Source organism: Microcebus murinus, chromosome 14 (genome assembly GCF_040939455.1).
Source record: "Microcebus murinus isolate Inina chromosome 14, M.murinus_Inina_mat1.0, whole genome shotgun sequence".
Taxonomy (NCBI): Eukaryota; Metazoa; Chordata; class Mammalia; order Primates; family Cheirogaleidae; genus Microcebus; species Microcebus murinus.
Genome location: NC_134117.1, coordinates 70234079 through 70256657, shown reverse-complemented (window position 1 = coordinate 70256657; position 22579 = coordinate 70234079). Strand labels below are relative to the sequence as shown.

The following is a 22579-nucleotide window of genomic DNA, read 5'->3' as shown; positions in this document are numbered from 1 at the left end:
TACCCGGCTAATTTTTTGTATATATATTAGTTGGCCAATTAATTTCTTTCTATTTATAGTAGAGACGGGGTCTCGCTCTTGCTCAGGCTGGTTTCGAACTCCTGACCTCGAGCAATCCGCCCGCCTCGGCCTCCCAGAGTGCTAGAAGTGAAGCTTTGTCTGGAGGTTTGGAATGTTTTAAGATAAGAAGCTCTAAATCAGAGATAAGTCACCAGACCTACATTTGTTATGTAAATTGGACCTGCAGGTTTGTCTTGCATACCCAAAGGCCTGTTAATGGGTTACAAAGGATGTCTCCTAGAAAGGAGGGGGGCATGATGAGGCCTGTCTGACCTCCCTCCTCCTGGCAGGCAATTTAGCTTTAGGATATTTGGTTGGCCACCAGGGGGTCCATTTAGTCAACCAGTGCAGGGGTGGGGTGTGAGGGTGGGGTGGAGGGTGGGGTGTGAGCCTTAAGATTTTATTTTAGTTCACAGTATGTCTGTTGCCCCACATTATTATTTAAAAGTGCCTCCTTTTGGCCTTTTCAGGATGATAGAAATGTTCTAAATTTTTATTGTGCTGGTGGTTACATCACTCTATACATTTGTCAAAAACTCATCAAACTGAACACTTAAAATGGGTGCAGTTTGTCATGTGGATGAAGTGACATGATATCTGTGTCAAATTGCTTCTGAAAAAAATATAAACAGAGACACAAAGCAAATGTGGTAAAATGTTAACAATGGATGAGTCTAGGTAATATATATTTGATATATTTTGAAGTTAAGAGGAAACTTGAGAAGAAGAAAAATACCAGCATACATTTTGTCATCTGGATTCTGTTGCTCTGTCAGACTGGGAACACTTACCAAAATTAGGGACAGTTAGGTACATGATCACTGGGGAACACACTTTGAAAAGTAGATGCTACAATGGACCAACAAACCAATACCGGGCGTCCTACCTGTCAGAAGTCTGCAGTCACCTGCCAGGGCCTGCGTTTGTGTTTGGTCTCCAGTTCTCTGGGGCTCATAACGTTTAGGGTGGGGAACACTCATAAGCCGCCTGTTTGGTTGACACTCGGGCCCTTTCTTCTCCCAAAGGTTTGTTCTCATAAAATTCCTTTATGGCCTCACCTGTGGGCAACATTCTCCTGTCCTTGTCTCCAGTACCTCCTGCTTTGGGGCGCTGAGACTTGTTCTGGGGTTTATAGCCCAAGTCATTAACTGCAGCTGTGGTTCTTCACCTTGCCCGTGCAGTATGTGTATACAGTGGATACTTGTCTTGGCTGTACTTCATGTCAGGGAACAGGCATGAGGATTTAAGCAAGATTTTTTAAAATTCATGTAAAGTCTCAAACACCTGGAGCCATTGGGAAACTGTCAGATAGCTAAGTGACAAGTGCCTAAACCACGGGACAGTTACAAGATGAAGGGAAGAGCTCACAGGAAAACATGAAATATACCACTTTTCTGCCTTTTTTCATAATAGTCCCAACTACGTCTATATGAGATGTGGTTTGTCAAGGTGGGAAAGGAGCTGAGCTAAGAGAAGATTGGGAGCATGCTAAAATGTGGGTGGACATATTCATATGTGAACCTTCGCGAACGTTTATTCCTATGAGCTGCTACTGCTTCACCATGAAGCTGGCTATGAAGCCAGTGAAATTTCCCAAGATTTTGTGAATCCAATGTTCTTTTTCTTTTCTTAGTTATCGAAGATGCTAATGAGGTGATGGCTGCTAAGAAGGTTTCCTGGGAGCAGTAGCTATCTAGGTTGCAACGGCTGGCCTTGTGGGGGCTTCGTGTATGTCAGGGTCTGTGCTGGCCGTTATGTCCTGTCACTCTCAGATCTCTAAGCCAAGCATGGTTCTCCCCACATTGTAGATGGAGAGGCAAATTCTCAGTGAGATTAAGTAACTGGCTCAAGGGCATATAACTGGTGAGGGCCAGACTGGGGTCTTAACTTCCAAGTTCTAGTGACCAGAACTGAGAAGTGTGATTGGCCCTGTTATGTTTGTTCATTCAGTCAGAATGTATCTCAATTACACCCAGCATATGGTTGCAGAATGTAAGAAGAGGTGGCTGCCAAGCATTGTGGGAACTCACTGCTCTTCTGTGCGATGAGTTCAGAGTGAGCAGGACCAGAAAGGCGGCTGTGTCTGTGTTCCATGCCTTATGCTCCCGGTGAATGCCAGGAACTTTCTGGAGTTGAAGCTAAGTTTCCATCAATAGTCACAGGACAGTCTGGTTCTAACAGAGGTGCCAGGAATGCACTGCCCCGGAGAGCACAGGGTTTCACTAAGAGAGTACCTTCTCGGGTATTTCTAGGAAGGATAACTTGTCAACATTTGTGCAGATAGTGCATTGAGGAGCCTGGCCCATGACCACTGAGGAACATCGTCTGCGACTGAAACAAGGAGAAGGTCAGCAGTACCTGCTAACTAAGACTGTGATTTAGCCCTGTGCCTGGTCTTGGAGAAAAGAGGCTGTCAGCAGGTAGATCTTTCTGGGAAAAAGGTACCCTTCCTTGTGCTCTCTATAAACACAGGGGGATGTGGCTGGTGGGCCTTGTTGAGGGTTGAGATCTCCAAAAACAACTACTGAGATGGAATTTGAGGTGCATATTTATTAGAGAGCAACACCTGTGAAGGGAAGAGGAAAAGAGCAGATGGGACAGAGGAGGAAACTGAACTGTGCTGCAGGCCCCTGCAAAGCTGCAGGCAGCCAGCGTGCAGCAAGTGCCCATCAGAGTGTGCCCTGCAGACGGGAATGGCTCGGCCTTTGGACCCTGCTTCACCCAGTCGCTGGATGAGGCTTCCCCAGAAAGGCAGCAACCTTGGGTGACCCAAGGTCACCCTAAAGACCAAGGACCCTGAAAGAGCTGACCACTGGCCACACTCCCAGCAGCTAGGCAACACACCCTTCCTTTATGGGGGATGTGAGCAGTGCAACTCCACGTCTAGCACGGCTCTCTGCCCAGGTTCTTCCAAGCTCCCAGGAGCATTATTCCTTTTGCCAACAAGCTTTTCTAAATACTGTTGTAGCAGGTGGTACTGATGCCCGTTCCATATACCGTCAGCCCACTCCGCAGTTCATCTGTAGCTGTAGTTGACAGTTTCTGTGCAGGCTAACAGCTTCTACTTTTTGCCATTAGGATCAGCTAACTTTCAATTACAATCTCCTTAATACACACACACACACACACACACACACACACACCATTTAAAAGAAAACAAAAGTGTTGCCTTTTCAGATCTCAGATTCTAAGGAGTCTTAGAACCAGAAATTGACAAACAGTGCCTGGAATTCAAGGGATGAACTGGCCTTAGGCATTATTGAAAGGAATTCTGGCTCATTAGGAAGAATAATTTGTACTTGCATTTCCCATGAACAAAGTCCCATGTCCCTGTAACTATAACACGACCAGATGATGGTAGGCAGCTGCCGGTATTGCCCCAGCCAGATCAGCCCTCAATGTTAGCTTTGGCTTGTTGGGATTTCTAATCTGAGTGGCAAGATAAGCGTGAAATACATCATTGGGCAAACAGGATTCAGTGAAAGGAGGAGGAAATTCTTTATATGCATTGAATGTTTATATTTTAGATCTAAATTATGTCATGTACATACTAGTTATTTCCTTAATCATTGGCTCATTGTAGTTGAAGTTCACATTATAATGGAATGTGTTTTCCGTGCAAAGACAGGTCTTCTGACTTCCTGGTATTGGGCCCGCTGTCCTGGAACATGTGCAGGCCAAGCAGTCATCTGCACCTAGCTCTGACCCTCCTAATGCCACCCTTGAGCTGCTAGGCCAGGCTATTCAACTGCAAATTAGGCAAAGCTAAGTGACATATGTGATTAATTTCTTACATTAGTTTCATATATTCATATATTAATTTCCAAAGGGATTTTAAACATAGACGATAGAATAAAGCTAATCAAATAGAAATGGCAAATCAAGATAAGGAAAGAAGACAGAAGAATTCACGGGAGTGAAAGCACCACTGTAACTGCACCAGAATTTAGGCAGGAGGTTCCTGGTTTCCAGGGCAGTAAAAAGCAAAGCAGATTACATAGTTCCCATCAGAAAGAAAGAAGCGTCCCAGATTCTTAAAAGAGCACACAATTAAAACTGATCCTCCCCGCAAGGGCCAGGCTGTAGCTTTGCAGTCCCTTACTTTGGAAATCACACAGGCAGTGGGTAGGGCTGATGAGTCTGGTGTCTCCTTCTGTACCCTGTGTCCACCAGAAGTGGCTGGTCCAGCCCTGCAAGCCGAGCTAACACCTAGACACCTGAAGAGTGGGTACTTCAGGTGACTGAGGCTCTCGTCACAGAAGCGGGTTAAGGTCACCGAAACCCCTCCTGAATTCTAGGAAGCTATTTCCAATCCCTTATCTCTGCCATGGGGCCAAAGTAGTAATGCTTCCCCTGCTATGGGATGAATGATGAATGGATGAATAAATATCTCCAAATAGCATGCTCTCCATGTAAACCTATCTTGCTGAAATAGCTAAAAGATTTAAAAACACACACACAAACTTTTAAAATGCTTAATTATGGTAAAGTATACATAACATAAAATTTACCATTTTAACCATTTTCAAGTGTACCGTTCAGTGGCATTAAGTGTGTTCACATTGTTATCCACCCTCCATCCCCTGAACTTTTTCATCCTCCCAAACTGAAACTTTGTATCCAGTAAACAATAACTCCATTTCTCCACCATTCTACTTCCTGTCTCTATGAATTTGACCATTTAAGTACCTCGTATAACTGGAATTATGCAGTATTTATCCTTTTGTGCCTGCCTTATTTAACTAAGGATAATGTCTTCAAGGTTCATCCATGTTGCAGCATGAGTTGGAATGTCCTCCTTTGTCCGGCTGAATAATATTCCATTGCACGAATATACCACATTTTGTTTGTCCATTCATCTGCTGATGGACATTTGAGTTGTTCCCACCTTTTGGCTATTGTGAATAATGTTGCTATGAACGCTGTTATACAAATATCTGTTTGAGTCCTGCTATCAATTATTTTGAATATACAAGGGCTGTGCAGAAAGTATCCAGCTTTGTAACTGTTCTCATTATATTAACAATGTCTGGGTACTTTCTGGAAAGATCTCATATAGCTAGAAGTGAAATTGCTGGATCATATGGTAATCCTATGTTTAATTTTTTTGAGGAACCACCATGCTGTCTTCCACATTGGTTGCACCATTTTACACTCCCACCAACAGTGCACATGACTTCTAATTTCCCCACATCCTCATCAACACTTGTTGATTTCTCTTTAGTTTAGGTTTTTCTTTTTTTGTAATAGCTATTCTAATGGGTGTGAAGTGGTATCTCATTGTGGTTGTGATTTGTATTTCCATAACGATTAGTGATTGTTGAACATTTTCTCATGTGCTTACTGTCCATCTCTATATCTTCTTTGGAGAAATACCTATTTAAGTCTTCTGCTCATTTATTAATTGGGTTGTTTCTTTGAGTTGTTATATTCTGGAAATTAACTCCTTATCAGATATATGATTTGCAAATACTCTTTCTTATTCTGTGGGATGCCTTTTCACTCTGTTGATAGTGTCCTTTGAGGTGCAAATGTTTTTAATTTTTAAGGAAGTCCAACTTAACTACATTTCTCTTTTATTGTCTGTGCTTTTGTGGGTGTCATATCCAAGAAATCATTGCCAAATCCAATGTCATGACCCTTTGCCCTTTTGTTTTCTTCCAAGAGTTTTATAGTTTTGGGTCTTACATCTATGTATTTGATTCATTTTCAGTTAATTTTTTTTTAATATATGAAAAGACATTTTATTATTACTATTTTACTGTATAACATATTAGTGAATACACCAGATTACATTTCCTCAAATGGCAAATGAGGGGCATTTCTATCTGATTCCCTGGAGAACCTCAATATTATCTGTCCTTTGGAGGATTCAGTTTCTTACGAAGAATGTGATACTGTCCACGAGGATACCAACGGTGCTTAGTAGTAAAGAACATTTTGCTAAGTTGTTCTATCATGGGTCCTTGCTCAAGGCTTTCACTTTTTTCTGCTAATCTGGTTTTTAGCATGTGATCATGTGTTTCTTCATTATTATGCACAGGATCTGGTCGAGGGATAGGTTTTGTGTGTTCATATGGAATGTCCACCGAAGGGTGATAGCATACTATCATCCTGCCTTCAGATGCCAAAGCAAGCTCAACTTTGCAATTATAGTCATCTGGTAGAGAAGAATATGTAGATTTGTGACAAACACAAGATAAAGCTCCATTTTGGATTGGAAATAAATGTTTCAAGTTAGGTCTCTTTGATATCACCCACTTTACTGCTACTGCAGCCATGGTGTTCAAGATGCTTATCAGGTAGTATGAAAAAAGATGGTTTGAAGAAGAACTGCTTTTAAAATCTGCTTCTAGGCACACCAATTTTCATCCCTTGACAGCTCCTCACCGTGAGCCCGCCATCTTGTTTCAATCAATTTTTTTTATAATTAACTGAAATTATATGATGTAAAATGAAGGTCCAATTTCATTTTTTTTTTTTGAGACAGAGTCTCGCTTTGTTGCCCAGGCTAGAGTGAGTGCCGTGGCGTCAGCCTAGCTCACAGCAACCTCAAACTCCTGGGCTCAAGCAATCCTGCTGCCTCAGCCTCCCAAGTAGCTGGGACTACAGGCATTCGCCACCATGCCCGGCTAATTTTTTGTATATATTAGTTGGCCAATTAATTTCTTTCTATTTATAGTAGAGACGGGGTCTCGCTCTTGCTCAGGCTGGTTTCGAACTCCTGACCTTGAGCAATCCGCCCGCCTCGGCCTCCCAGAGAGCTAGGATTACAGGCGTGAGCCACCGCGTCCGGCCCCAATTTCATTTTCTATGTGAATATTCAGTTTTCCTAATACCATTTGTTGAAAAGACTATTCTTTCCCCATTGAATGATTCTGAAGCCCTTGTCATTTGACCATATATATGAGGGTTCATTTCTGGGCTTTCTATTCTATTCCATTGGTCTATATGGCTTGTCTTTATGCCAGCACCACACTAATTTGATTGCTGTAGCTTTGTAATAAGTTTGAAATCAGAAAATGTGAGTCCTCCAACATTATTCTTTTTTTTCAAGATTGTTTTGGGTATTTTCAGTCACTTGAGATTCCATATGAATTTTAGGATAGGTTTTTATATTTATGCAAAAAAAGGTCATTGGAATTTTTGGTAGGGATAAAAGGACATTGGAATTTTGGTAGGGATGGCATTGAATCTATAGAAAGTTCTGGAAAGTCTTCCAATCCATGAACATGGATATCTTTTCATTTCTTTGTGTCTTCTTTAATTTCTTTCATATAAAACCTTTCCTGTTTTATATGTTTTAGTGTGAAAGTCATTCACCACCTTGGTTAATTCCTTAGTGTTTCATTCTTTTTGATGCTATTTTAAATGGAATTGTTTTCTTAATTTCCTTTTCAGACTATTCCATCGTTAGTCTACAGAAACTTTATTAATTTTTGTGTGTTGATTTGGCATCCTGCAACTCTGCTGAATTTATTTATTATCTCTGACAGTTTTCCTGTGGAATTTTTAGGGTTTTCTACATACAAGATCACCAGTTAACAGAGGAACAGAGATAATTTTACTTCTTCCTTTCCAATTTGGATGCCATTTGTTTTTTATTCTTGCCTAATTGCTCTGGCTAAAACTTCTAATATCATGTTAAATTAGAAGTGGTAAAAGTAGACATCCTTGTCTTATTCCTGATCTTAGAAGGATAGCTTTCAATCTTTCTCCATTGAGAATAATGTTCTCTATGGGTTTTTCCTATATGACCTTTATTATGCTGAGGATTCACACATTTCTTTTTCTTAAAAAAACAAACTTTTTTTGAGACAGTGCCTCACTCATGCTAAAGTGCAGTGGTGCCATGATAGTTCACTGCAGCCTTGAACTCCTGACCTTAACTGATCCTCCTGCCTCAGCCTCATGAGTAGCTAGGACTACAGGTGTGCATCACTGCAACAAGCTCTCACACACACTTTTTGAGTGCTTTCTATGTGCGAAGCATTTCTAAATACTCTGCATGTATTATCTCATTAATTTACATAACCCTGTGAAACAGGCATTATTATCCCTCTTTTTTCAGATGAGAAAACTGAGGCACAGATATGTATATTCTCCCTACAGTGAAAGTTTTGTAAAAAGTTTTTATTTTTACACATAGCATGTCGGTTTTACTAAAATAATGATTTACTAAGTTACATTAAGCATTAATCTGAATCATTATGAATCACGCCATATTGTGCATTCAGATCACTCAATCTCTCATTAGATGGTAGGCTACTGCGGCACAGTGCTCACGTCCACATGCCCCACCCCATGTTTCCTAAGCCTCCCAAATAAAGCAACTGCACCAAAATCTTTGTCTCAAGGTCAGTTCCTAGGGGAACCAAAACTAGGACATTTCATTCCATTTCTATAAAGCACAAAAATAGATGGAATTAATCTATGCTAGTAGAAGTCTGGGTGACAGTTACCCTTGGGTGAGAGGGAGGTAGAGACTGGACTGGGACGGAAGGGGGCTTCTGGAGTCCTGGTAAGTTTCTTTTTCCTTTCTTTTTTTCTTTCTTTTTGTAAAAATTTTTTTCTTTTTTCTTTTTCTTTCTATTATTATTTTTTATTTTTTTGAGACAGAGTCTCACTTTGTTGTCCAGGCTAGAGTGAGTACCGTGGCATCAGCCTAGCTCACAGCAACCTCAAACTCCTGGGCTCAAGCAATCCTCCTGCCTCAGGAGGATTAGCTGGGACTACAGGCATGCGCCACCATGCCCAGCTAATTTTTTCTATATATATTAGTTGGCCAATTAATTTCTTTCTACTTATAGTAGAGACGGGGGTCTCGCTCTTGCTCAGGCTGGTTTCGAACTCCTTACCTCGAGCAATCCGCCTGCCTCGGCCTCCCAGAGTGCTAGGATTACAGGCGTGAGCCACTAATTTTTTTTTTTCTTTTGAAGGAGTTGGGGGTTGTGAGGAGGGGTGTTCAGTTGCCTTGGTTTTCTTTGTCCAGACTGAGACTCACTCTGTCACACTTGGTAGAATGTAGTGGTGTCATTGTAGTTCACAGCAACCTCCAACTCCTGGGCTCTAAGCTATCCTTCTGCCTCAGCCTCCAGGTAGCTGGAACTACGGTGTGCGCCACAACACCTGGCTGTTTGCCCCCCCTTTCTTTTTGGTAGAGATGAGATCTCACTCTTGCTCAGGCTAGACTCGAACTCCTGAGTTCAAGCGATCGCCCTGCGTTGGCCTCCCACAATGCTAGGATTATAAGCATGAGCCACCATGACCTGGCACTTTCTTTTTTCTTTTTGGAAACAATGTCTCACTCTGTTGCCTGGGCTGGAGTGCTGTGGTGTCATCATATCTCACTGTAACCTCAAATTCCCAGACTCAAGTGATTTTCCTGCCTCAGCCTCCTGAGTAGCTAGGACTACAGGCACGGCCACTATGCTCACAGCTATTTTTTTTTTTTTAATTTTTTGTCACGATGAGGTCTTGCTATGTTGTTCAAGCTAGTCATGAACTCCTGGCTTCAAATGATCCTCTTGCCTCAGCCTCCCAAGGTGCTAGGATTACAGGTGTGAGCCACTGAGACCAACCAGGGTTCTGTTTCTCGATCTGAGTACTGGTTATGTGGCTATTTTCCACATGTGAAAATTCCTTGAGATGTACAGTTACAATATGTGCACATTTCTGTTGGAATATTATTGTTCAATAAAATGTTTTGTTTTGTTTTGACTTGTTTGTAGACCCAAGGAATTGTTTTGTTTTTTTTAAGAGATGAGTTCTCACTATGTTGCCCAGGGTGTCCTTGAACTCCTGGGCTCACGTGATCCTCCTACCTCAGCCTTACCAGTAGCTGGGACTACAGGTGCATGCTACTAGGATTGACTAAAATGTTTTTTAAAAAGACTTTTGTTAGTTTTGGGCAGAGTAGAGGAGGGGTTTTTGTTTTGTTTTGTTTTATTTTTTATAGTGAAGGGACAGTAAAAGTTCTTACTCATTGGCTTTTGCAATAAGGGATAATACATTTGTATTAAGTAAAACAACAAATCATTTTTTATAATTGATTTTTCTAGTCCACATATGGCCAGAATATGAGAAGAGACGAAGTCGAAAGGGATGAAAAGTTGGGCCTAGGTAGCAAAGGAGAGGACAAGAAAGACAGTGTAGTATATACAGAACAAGAAAGAGCTAAAAGGAAGCAAGTGACAACAAAAAAGGTTAATACAGAAACACATATGTTTTTTAAAAATCTTCATACTGTCAGAATGGGATATAAAGATTCTTCTCTAGAGCTTAGTAACACAGGCATTCATGAAATGACCTTTTTTTCCCTATATTCAACAAAGAAAAATTCCTAAAACCCTGTCTTACATTCAATAAAGAAAATTTCTTTTATGAAAGCAGCAAGGTTGATCCCAGTTTACAAGGGGAAGTGCATCTCTTTTTACAGTGTCATGTTTCCACCTTGTGGCCTTTTAGGATATCATGACAAAGGACTCAAGATTTACAGCCAAGGCAGAGAGGATATTTCCTGCTGGCATCTGTTGTGTTGTTTAAGGGTTAAACCCAGGCCCCAGATGGGAGGGTCTGTATTCCTGTGTAAGATTGTAAGGAGAGACGTGGAGGAGGATATCTGAACAGACTCTGTGAATTTCCTTTTAGGCTGGACTGAGCAACAACATTCACATCAAAAACAAGCATATTATCTTGAGATTTATAATCCTTTGTCAGCTACATCTATTAGGTCTTCCCTATAGATAAAATGCTCCTTTTTTAAAAAAAACACAAACTAACACCCCAAATAAATTTAACAGAGAAACTCCAGAATGACCTGTTATTAAATTGAATTGTTTACTGCCCTGACACTAAAACATTTATCGTATAAATTATAAAACAGGCTTAAATGGCATATGTACACATACATGCAAGCGCCTACTCTGAGCTCATGTCTGATATTCTCTCCTCTCCTAAGTAAAGAACAAAAAGCTTTGCCAAGATTTTTTTTTAAGTGTCATTTAGGGATTTAAAATGATGAAAGAAAAATATCTGAAAGCCCCTCCCCTTCATGCTGTGTGTGCCCTTATAAATGATATTAATAGAACAGATATAGGAATTAAATTACTGACTGTATAGTCGGGCTTGAATCATGAAGGGGAGTGTTCGGGAGCACAGAAGTAAACAGTGAGCTCCCTAAAAGGCAGAAGTTGATAGGAAGCCGTGGGAGAAGCCAAGGCCCCGGATGACCTAAGTCTGTACCCTCATGGGAATGCAGCTCAATCCCAAAATTCAGGTGGGAGAATTCCAAACCAGGAAATTAATGATTAGTGATTTAATGAATTAATTACTAATGATTTAAAAGTTAATAAATTTCTACACCAGAAATGTGCCTATCAGTGAAGAGGTGCCAGATGTCTGAGGAAGCCAACTGCCGTGAAAGAAATAACAAACTGAACAAATGGAAGATCACAGGTATGAGCCACTGTGCTTGGCCACATGTTAGTTTTCTATGGCTGCTGTAACACAGCCATCAATTCAGTGATAAAACAACACAAATATACATTAAAACAAGTACATTTAATATCTTCAGCAACATAAAGCAAAATAAAACCAGGTATGAAAAATAATCCATTAGAGATTTTAAAAATTAAAGCCCAAATTGTTGAAGGAAAAAACTCAAAGGCTGGGCTGAATAACAGCATGCACACACTGAAGTGTGAATTAGCGAGGCATTAAGTTAAGGGAATCCTGCAGAATAAAGCACAAAGGAAAAAAAAGATGCAAAAGTTAAGGCCTGGTGCGGTGGCTCACGCCTGTAATCTTAGCACTCTGGGAGGCCGAGGCAGGCAGATTGCTCGAGTTCAGGAGTTCGAAACCAGCCTGAGCAAGAACGAGACCCCCGTCTCTACTATAAATAGAAAGAAATTAATTGGCCAACTAATACATATAGAAAAAATTAGCCGGGCATGGTGGCGCATGCCTGTAGTCCCAGCTACTCGGGAGGCTGAGGCAGCAGGATCACTTGAGCCCAGGAGTTTGAGGTTGCTGTGAGCTAGGCTGACGCCATGGCACTCACTCAAGCCTGGGCAACAAAGTGAGACTCTGTCTCAAAAAAAAAAAAAAAAAAGTTAAGAAATATAAAGGATGGATGAAGATATCCAATTTCTCCTCTAGTAGGAATTCCCCAGGCAGAGAGCAGAGAGAATCAGAAAAAGTAATATTTAACCATTAGCTAAAAATTCCCCAGAAGTGAAGAAGAAAGGAACAAAATTTCAAAACATTACAATAAAGAGAAAAACGTTAAAAGCTATCGAAGCAGAAAATAGTTTAAATTCAAAGAAATAACGATCAGAGTTTCATTGTAAATCTCATTAGCAACACTGGTACAAGAAAACAGCGAGGCAATGTCTTTGATGAGGTGTTGAAAAATACTTGCCATTTTAGAGTTCTATACCCAGCTACAGAATCATTTCAGAGCCTGGTGAAACAAAGACACTTTTGAACATTCAAGATTTAAGAAAGTTTACCACCAACAGATTATCTGGGAAAGAACTACTTAAGATGTACTCACGCATGGAAAACAATGAATCTGGTGGAGCCAGCAGTGTGAAAACAGCAATACTTACCCAAGTAATCGGCCAATCCTATTGCTTATGACTAAATAGGTATTGATTGACAAAAATGTTAAAAATAACAATTTGGAGGCCGGGCGCGGTGGCTCACGCCTGTAATCCTAGCTCTTGGGAGGCCGAGGCGGGCGGATTGCTCAAGGTTAGGAGTTCAAAACCAGCCTGAGCAAGAGCGAGACCCCGTCTCTACTATAAATAGAAAGAAATTAATTGGCCAACTGATATATATAGAAAAAAATTAGCCGGGCATGGTGGCGCATGCCTGTAGTCCCAGCTACTCGGGAGGCTGAGGCAGAAGGATCGCTTGAGCCCAGGAGTTTGAGGTTGCTGTGAGCTAGGCTGACGCCACGGCACTCACTCTAGCCTGGACAACAAAGCGAGACTCTGTCTCAAAAAAAAAAAATAAAAATAACAATTTGGGACTAAAATTCTGTTTGATATCAACAGGGGACTTGGGAGAAGGAAAACAGCAGAGAGTAGTGAGCATTTCTTATTTGGGAAGAGTCTATGCATACGGATTAACTTTAGATTTTGTTAGGCAAATATAACTTTATGTATGGATGTAAAAATCTAAGAGTAACTATTAGAAAAATAGTGAAGTGCATAACTTTCAAATCAAAAGAGAAAAAAAGATGGAACAAAGAAAATTCAATTAACTCAACAGGAAACAAGAATGAGAACAAAAAGAGAAACAGAGAGCAAAGTAAATAGAAAACACAAAGTAAGATAATAAAGTCCAAACAAAGGAGTCTTCATAACAAATGGGCAAGAAGAAAAAATTAAATGAATAGAAAATAGGCAATTCATAGGAAAACATCATTCAAGGAAAATTAAAATTGCTAATAAACATAAGAAAAATGCTCAATCTCAACAATTATCAAAGAAATACAAATAAAATAGTATTGAGATGCTATTTTTACTGATCAGATTAGCAAGTATTTTTTAATTTTGATAATATCAAGTGTTAGCAAGAAGTTGGGTTAACAGGTAACCTCATGTCCCACCCATGGGAACGTATATTGGTGCAGTCAATTTGTAGGGCAATTTGACATAGCTACTAAAACCAAAACATTCGCATACGTGTACAAAGAAGTATAGTCAAGATTATCCCAGCAGTATTGCTTGTAGTAGAGAGATATTGACAATAATGTAAACATCCATCAATGGGCAAATGACTAAATGAATCACAGTATGTTCCTACCTCAGAACACTCTGCAAAAGTTAAAAGGAGTAATTTAGATTCATTTTTGGTAATAAGAATAGACATATTATAAATATTTAAAGATTTATAGGATTAAAGGTACAGAATTATTTTATATGTGTAAAACCACATAAAACAATAGTGTGTGTATATATATTATATATATATTTAGATACACATACGTACATAAACACCTAGAAAAAGCTCTGAAAGGTTAAACCTCAAACTCATAATTGAGATTGCCTCTGAGGAAGTGAGATGAGGTGAGGAATGGATGAGTGGTGTCTGTTGGCCTGGGGGTAGAATTTGGGGGTGGGATGCAGGGATTTAGTCTTATTTGTAAAGTCTGATTTTATTTTCAAGGAAATTATTTATGTATTATTTGTTGAATGAATCTGATTAAGGATCAGATTATTTTTCTCTGCATACGCTGGCCTTTGCACAGATGACAGATTTGCTAATCTAGTCTAGACTGGCCAGGTATCCAGGAAATAGGTGGTGTAGACACGATTGCTCACCAAGAGTCTATGATCTCTCCCTCCCTTCCATCCCATAGTACTCACCAGATGCCAGCATCTTAAAGAATGAAAGGGGTCTGCCATATCTGGCTGTGGATTAATGCTAGTGGCACCCATTCTTGCAGGTTCCTAGCACCCTGCTAAGCAAAGCTATGTGTGTCTGCTGGGAAGTCTTCCTTTTAAGTAACTGGAAAAATGATACTCTGGGTTAGGTTTCAGGGTTGGGTTTTAGCCTCCAGTCTGTTACAGCTCTTCTGTGACCTCCCTTGAGCTATCCACTTTCTGAGCTTTTATGTGTAAGATCAAGAAAAGGGGAATGTGGCTAGAAAGATTCCATAGGAAGTAAATTAAAAACAAAAGGGAAAGGAGAGGGGAATGAATTTCCTCTTCTCTAGTTTGGCAATGAAAAGTTGGAGACACAACTAGAACAATTCTTTATGTCAGTCCCTTCCTAATTAGTCACAGATGTATGCATTTTGCTACTGGTTTCATTTCCTTTGGATATATACCCAGCAGTGGGATTGATGGATCAAATGGTAGTGGGGTTTTTTGTTTGATTGTTTGTTTTGTCTTGTTTTGACACAGAGCCTTGCTCTGTTGTCCCAGGTAGAGTGCAGTGGCACCATCATAGCTCACTGCAACCTCAAACTCCTGGGCTCAAGGGGTCCTCCCGCATCAGCCTCCTGTGTAGCTGGGCCTACAGGCATGTACTACAATGCTAGCTAATTTTTCTATTTTTAGGAGAGACAGGGCCTCATTCTTGGTCAGGCTGGTCTCAAACTCCTCAGCTCAAGTGATCCTCTCACCTCATCCTCCCAGAGTGCTAGGATTATAGGTGTGAGCCACTGCACCCGGCCTCTATTTTTAATTTTTTGAGGAACTTTCATACTGCTTTCCATAATGGCTGTACTAAGTTACAGTCCCACCAATAGTGTGTAAAGATTCCCTATTTTCCACATTATTGCCAACACTTACCATATTTTGTCTTCTTGATATTAGCCATTGTAACTGAAGTGAGGGGATATCTCATTGTGGTTTTGATTTGCATTTGCTTGATGATTAGTGATGTTGAGCATTTCTTTCATGTATTGTTGGTTATTTACATGTCTTCTTTTGAGAAATGGCTATCCAAGTCTTTTGCCCATTTTTAATTGGATTACATATTTTTTGCTATGGAGTTGAATTTCTTATATATTCTGAATATTAACCCTTGTCAGATGTATAGTTTGCAAATATTTTCTCTTGTTTTGTAGGTTGCCTCTTTACTCTGTTGATTATTTCCTTTATGCCTGTGCAGAAGCTTTCTGGTTTGTTGCAATTCCATTTGTCATTTTTTGTTTTTTGATGCCTGTGTTTTTGAGGTTTTATCCAAAAAATTCTTGCCCCAAACAATATCATGAAGTGTTTTCCCTATGTTTTCTTCCAGTAGTTTCATATTTTCAGGAGAAACTTACACTTAAGTTTTTAATTTAAGTTGATTTTTGCATATGGTGAGAGATAGGGGTTTGGTTTCATTCTTCTGCATTAGGATATCCAATTTTCCCAGCACCATTTATCGAAGAGACTGTCATTTCCCCAATGTATGTTCTTGGCAACTTTGTCAAAAATCAGTTTGCTGTTGTTTTAGTTCATTTTCTGTTGCTATAACTGAATACCTGGGATAGGTATATCTATAAAGAATGGGATAGGGTAATTTATAAAGAAATTTATTTCTTATAGTAACAGAATTGATTAACACTCTTCAAAAGAATTAAGGTCATGAATGAAAAAGAAAGATAAAGGAATTGTCCCAGATTAAAGTAGACTAAGGAGAAGTGACAAATGCACTGTTTGGTCCATGAAAGAGCGTGTGATAAGTGGTAAAACTTTAATGAGGACTACAGATTAGATAATAATAATGTATCATTGTTAATTTTCTGGCTTCAATTGTACTGTGTTTATGCAAGATATAATTGTTTGAGGAAATCAGGTAAAGGAAATATGGGAATTCTTTGCACTATTTTTGCAACTTTTTTGTAAAACATAAAGGAGGAGAAATTTTTAAATTATATACAATAAATATTTATTTGGTAAGTGTTTAAATATTGTATACTTATAATAAATCTTTTTGCCAAATGTTGAAGTTGCAAACTTGCTACTGGATGGAGTGAAGCGGATGTGTAAAACAATCTTGATGTGAGAGAATTGTGGGAGCATTTCCTATAGTAGTTTAGTGTTGATTAAATTGTCACTACAGGAATCAGACTCTTAGGAGGGTTTAGGAGACCAGAAATCCCTGTCAGTTAAAAGAAAGAAAGAAAAAAAAAAAGAAAGAAAAAGAAAAAGGAGGGTTGCAGTGTCTCCTACTAGGACCTGCCAAATACTTCTAGGCAATGTCATTGGCATCATTTTAGGTGGCAGGCAAGATGCCTGCCTTCAGATGTATTTGAGTGAGTAGCTGAGAAGAGAGAAGGTTGGATACTTAGAATGAAAACAAAGGATTCTTGGTTAAACTGAAGATTTCACTGGAGAATCAGAAACCTTAACAGTCTCTTAGATGTTGAGCCACGTCTTTTTCCCTGAAAAGTACACACCTTTTGTTGCAAAATCTCATTGGAGATTGTATTACTGAGGAATAAACTGAGATTTAAATATGTGGAAGTGCTATTTAATGTCATTAAGTACCCAAAATCAGAAGACTTGCAGCAGGTTTAAAATTTCAACTCGTTATAACTATTTAAAAGATTGTGAACTCATCAAAATGTACATGAATTAAGTTGTTTTTTTTTTTTTTTTTTTTTTTTTAGGCAGAGTCTTGCTTTGTTGCCCAGGCTAGAGTGAGTGCCATGGCGTCAGCCTAGCTCACAGCAACCTCAAACTCCTGGGCGCAAGCAATCCTGCTGCCTCAGCCTCCCGTGAAGCTGGGACTACAGGCATGTGCCACCATGCCCGGCTAATTTTTTCTACATATATTATTTGGCCAATTAATTTCTTTCTATTTATAGTAGAGACGGGGTCTTGCTCTTACTCAGGCTGGTTTCGAACTCCTGACCTCAAGCAATCCGCCCGCCTCGGCCTCTCAGAGTGCTAGGATTACAGGCGTGAGCCACCGCACCAGGCCAAAATTAAGATTTAATATATATGATGGGTAGGCTTATGTGAATTCTCAGGTATGGTTATGCCAGTGCAAGCACTCTCTAACATGAACAAATTCAATAAATAAGTATGACTTTAAAACATTTGAAAAAGTCTGTGGGAGAAGTGCTAGTACAGAGAGCAAGACTGAACACATAGGAAGAGGAACTCAAGATGGAGTACCATCCCAGGGGAGGCAGGAAGTGCTTGATCAAGCACATGGTAGTCACTGGCCTTGGGCAAGAGTGGGGACTGCTTTTCCAGAGACTGGAAGAAGGGGGTTAAAGGAGCGTGTAAGCTGTTGTTTTGTTTGCCTACCATCTCTTTTCCCTGATTTTAGATCTAATTTTTTTGGGAGGGGAACCCACTTCTCTTTCTTTTATGTGGTACTTGTGCCACCAGAGGAGTGGAAATATGACCTAAGGGGAGCCGATCAGATTATCTTTCTTTCAGGAATTTAAAACTACAGAGGAGAAACACAAAAAGGGAAATGATTAGAGCTGAGTCATTCTGAGGGCATTGGCTCAAAGGAGACTGTCCTAAGGTTTCTGTCCTTCACAAGACCTGTCCACTTAGCTTTTTTACTTAAGTTCTGTGAGCTCTGTAATATCTTTCCCCAAAATTCTATTTTGTTTGAGTTTGCCAGTCAAATTGTGTTTCGTGCAAATAAAGAACTGTATAGGATACAGAAAGTGTAGGCATAGAAACATTTTAACTATGAGGTGGGGGTGGGGTCTGTTCTCTCCAGTAGAGGCAAGTGGGTGGATAGTGTGAACAATGTGTTGAAATTATGGAAGGAAGCTGATGCAGGATAAGTATAAATATCAAGGATAAAAAAAGGTTTACTAATCAGTACTGAAGGTCCAGCGAAGTTTGCATAACATCAGTATATTGTGATTTCCTTACCCAGTAACCTAGGTACATCAGTATATTGTGATTTCCGTACCCAGTAACCCAGGTACAGGAAAGAAGAAAGGGCCTATGTTGGACTGATTCAAAGTAAAGAGCTAGCATAGTCAACAAGTCAAAAACATAAGCTGATGATATTAAAGAGGCTGTCAAGAGAAGTTTAAAGTTAATATCAATGGGCTGTAGGTATAACAGGCAAGGGGACAACTAGGGGGATACAATGGAGAGAAAGAGGGACACTGAGGGACTGAGGCTTAGGTTGACAAGACACAATGGACTAGGAGACCTGAAAGCTTAAGAAGTTGCTCTGTTGCAGCTTATTTAGATTTAGAAGTCATACATCTAGAATAGACTTTGGTAACTGGTTCAACTCAATTTTACCAACCAAGTTCTAAAGTGTTTTTTGTTTTAATGAATGTAGGGAAATGGCTAGGAGTTTGGTGGATGGCAACTTGAAAATGAAGTTCCCTTATGACATTAAGACCCTGGCCTTAGTGTTAACACTTAATGTAATGTTACTTAGTGCAATATATTGGCTCACAGTGTGGGTTCCTGGTTCTGCTTCTGTACTGATTGTCTAACCATGAGTAAATTAGTTACACTTTCTTTTTTTTGAGACAGAGTCTCGCTTTGTTGCCTAGGCTAGAGTGAGTGCCGTGGCGTCAGCCTAGCTCACAGCAACCTCAATCTCCTGGCTCAAGCAATCCTTCTGCCTCAGCCTCCCGAGTAGCTGGGACTACAGGCATGCGCCACCATGCCCAGCTAATTATATATATATATATATTAGTTGGCCAATTAATTTCTTTCTATTTTTATAGTAGAGACGGGGTCTCGCTCTTGTTCAGGCTGGTTTTGAACTCCTGACCTCGAGCAATCCGCCCGCCTCGGCCTCCCAGAGAGCTAGGATTACAGGCATGAGCCACCACGCCCGGCCTAGTTACACTTTCTGTACCTCAGTTTCCTTAACTGTAACTTGGGGATAATAGTCCTTCCCCCATAGGGTCATTGTGAGAATTAAATGAACTAATATGTATTAGATTTTGGTAAATATTGAGCACTTCATAAACGTTAGTTAGCTATTATTATTAAAGGAGGGACTGATATATAAATAAATGATTACAATATAATGTAATACTTAAGGACAAATACTGTACAAACATATAGAAAATAACTGACAAGTCACTTAACTGTACTTGGGATAGTCAAGTAAGTTTTCAATGAGGTGTCAACTGAGGTAAAGGCTGGTGCACGGGGGAAGTGGTTAGACCTAGGTTGAAAGCTCATCTAAACGAGGCACCTTGCTAGCTGTTTTATAATGATCACATTCAGGCCGGGCACGGTGGCTCACGCCTGTAAACCTAGCACTCTGGGAGGCCGAGGCAAGCAGACTGCTCAATGTCAGGAGTTCGAAACCAGCCTGAGCAAGACCGTCTCTACCATAAATAGAAAGAAATTAATCGGCCAACTAACATATATAGAAAAAATCAGCTGGGCATTGTGGCGCATGCCTGTAGTCCCAGCTACTCGGGAGGCTGAGGCAGCAGGATTGCTTGAGCCCAGGAGTTTGAGGTTCCTGTGAGCTAGGCTGATGCCACCGTATTCACTCCAGCCTGAGAAACAAAGCAAGACTCTGTCTCAAAAAAAAAAAAAAAAAAAAAAAATCATCCCTATAAGATACGTATCTTTGTTATACTGAGGAGGAAAGCCAGGAAAAGTTAATTCGCCCTTGGGAACACATGAACGGAAATTGGGATTTTTACTTTAAAAGTAAGCTGGTCTTGGCACAAGAGCGACTCAGTACAGGGAACCTAAAAGAAGCCTGATAGAGAAAACGGGATCACAGTCCTAGTGGGGAGTGAGGAGAGCGAGGTATGGATGATAGTTTTATGCTTGTCCTAGTAAGTCTGGCCTTGACTCTGAGGGCAATCCTGAGAGAGTAAAGGATTTTAGGTAGGCCCTACACAGAGGGTGAGACCGAGCAGGTCACCCAGAGCATGGGATGCCCAGGTAGGTCAGGGATTCTCCATTCACTGAGTGGACGTGAGCCGGCTTCCTCGGGGCAGCGGCCTGCAGCAAAAGAGGCACAGCAGGGGAGGCCTTTGCCTTCCTCCACGTCGCCCGACTTCTAAAGCTCTCAGGCTGGTCGCTCCATCGGCTGCTGTAGGGCACCTCTCTCCAGACGCACCGGGCTGACAGCCTGTCCCGGGACGGTCACGCGCCGCCACTGGCCTCAGGGAGAAGCCGCAGCTCCCTGCCCACCTCTTCAGCGCTCCCGGTGGGCTCCACTGGAGCAGCTTTCTCCGCCCAGCCCAGCGGGCCACTCCCGCCACTCCAACTTCCTGTCCCAGTGCACAGCCGCACCTCCCTCCTCGCCGCGCAGCACGCCGGTCACGTGCGGGCCCGGTCACATGACGACGGGCCACGTGAGGCCTGGACGCTCGGCGGGGGCTGGGCTTCCGGAGCTCGGCAACCCGCGGCTGCTGCGGGCGCGCGGCGGGGATGGTGAGAGCCCAGGGCCGGGGAGAGCTGGGGAGGGCCGGGCGGGCAGGCCAGGGAGGGCCGGGCGCGCCGCCGCTGCCGCCCCCACGCTCAGCCCCTTCTCATCCCTCCCGCTGCAGATGAACCGCACGACCCCCGATCCGGAGCGGGCGCCGGCGTCCGAGCCCGTGTGGAAGCGGCCCTGGTCGGTGGAGGAGATCCGCAGGAGCAGCCAGAACTGGTCGCTGGCGGCCGACGCCGGCGTGAGCGGCGGGCCCCGGGGACGCGAGGGCAGGGCGGGCCGCCCGGAGGACTAGAACCCGAGTCCCCCTGCGCCGGGCTGTCTGTCCGGCTCCCGCTCTCTTGTTAAGAACGAACGTTTCCTCGTTCTCGAAAACTCCACCGGGGCAGTCCCGTCACCAGGGAGAGGGGCGAGCCGGACCTCAACCCACTGAGTGCTCGGCCTGGATCTCTTCATTGTTTGAGTTTCCTAGCCGTGCGCTCACCTCCACCCCGAGGGCCAGACCCGTTTCCGCCTCACTGAGGGATTCCTCGGTGCTGGGACCTGGACTGAGTGGGGTGGGAGAAGAGCCCCCACGTGGATATCCTTGAGTGAGACTCTTCAAAACGGGGCCCCCAAAAAGCTCAGAACTGTAATTCCAAAGTCCTCTATGGATTTTTGGATAAGAGTGGTGGTTGCTTATCTTACCCTTCGTCTGGGATCGCTGTAGAACAACCACCAAACAGGACTTTAGAATCCAGAAACAGCAAGTGTCCGTTGACTCGTTGCCACTCTTTCGATGAGCTTTCTTAGTGTTTTTCAATAACACCTGGTTTGGGTACTGTTATAAGCAGCATCCCTTTTATTGTACGTTACAACACACGCAAAGGTGAAAGTGTATGGGTGGGTTCTTTATTGTCTTGACACAGAATAGAAGCATATAATATTGATAATACTGTATGTTTATTTTTTAAACAGCTACTACAGTTTCTACAGGAATTCTCACAGCAGACAATCTCTAGGACTCATGAAATCAAGAAACAAGTGGATGGACTAATTCGGGAAACTAAAGCCACAGATTGTCGCTTGCATAATGTCTTCAATGACTTTCTTATGCTGTCTAATACCCAGTTCATTGAGAACGTGAGTTATTTAGTTACATCATATTAGTGAATAATACTTTTTGAGGGAGCAATAGATGTTGTAATTTTAAATGACCTATTATTTAGGTTGCCTCCTAAATTTTGGTAGAAGTAGTGGTTCCTGGTAATGGAAACTTTTTTCTCTAGGATTAATCCCTGTTTTTCATTAATAAAGTTTTAAGTTTTTTACTATGAAGCGTTTGGAAAAATTTCCTCATATTCCAGTCTTTCCATCCCTTTGTAGTTTTGAGAGTATTCAGCAGTCGTGCTGCATTGTGTGGCATTCAGACTAACCTTGTTATTATGGCATGTTCTGTAAGGACAGCCATATACCTGATCTGACCCTCTGGACACCAGCATGTGGCTTTAGTTATTGATTAGGTCCATTATATTCTGATAAATTATACTAACGGGATGTGTGTATCTACTTGAAATGTTCGCCACTAAAGCTTTCTGATGATGGCTGCCCTATGATAGAGAATCAACTGTAAGCAGGTTACCGAACTTGAACGCATGTGTAATTTTGTCTATATATTTACTGA

The 22579-nt window shown here is 41.5% G+C and overlaps 1 protein-coding gene and 1 pseudogene across 9 annotated transcripts in view; one reads left to right on the top strand and one right to left on the bottom strand.

The window, feature by feature from the left end:
- Positions 1–5785: 5785 nt before the first annotated feature.
- LOC105860122 (large ribosomal subunit protein mL42 pseudogene) lies at positions 5786–6341 on the bottom strand (annotated as a pseudogene).
- A 14471-nt stretch (positions 6342–20812) lies between these two features.
- Positions 20813–22579, top strand: part of LOC105860123 (WASH complex subunit 2A) — a 62100-nt gene continuing 60333 nt past the window's right edge. For all 9 annotated transcript variants that reach the window (XM_076010209.1, XM_076010208.1, XM_076010210.1 and 6 more), the window contains exons 1-3: positions 20813–20918; positions 21035–21157; positions 21874–22038. In XM_076010209.1, coding sequence (XP_075866324.1) covers positions 20916–20918; positions 21035–21157; positions 21874–22038 — 291 coding nt within the window. In that variant the 5' untranslated portion in view covers positions 20813–20915. The remainder of the gene's footprint in view (positions 20919–21034; positions 21158–21873; positions 22039–22579) is intronic.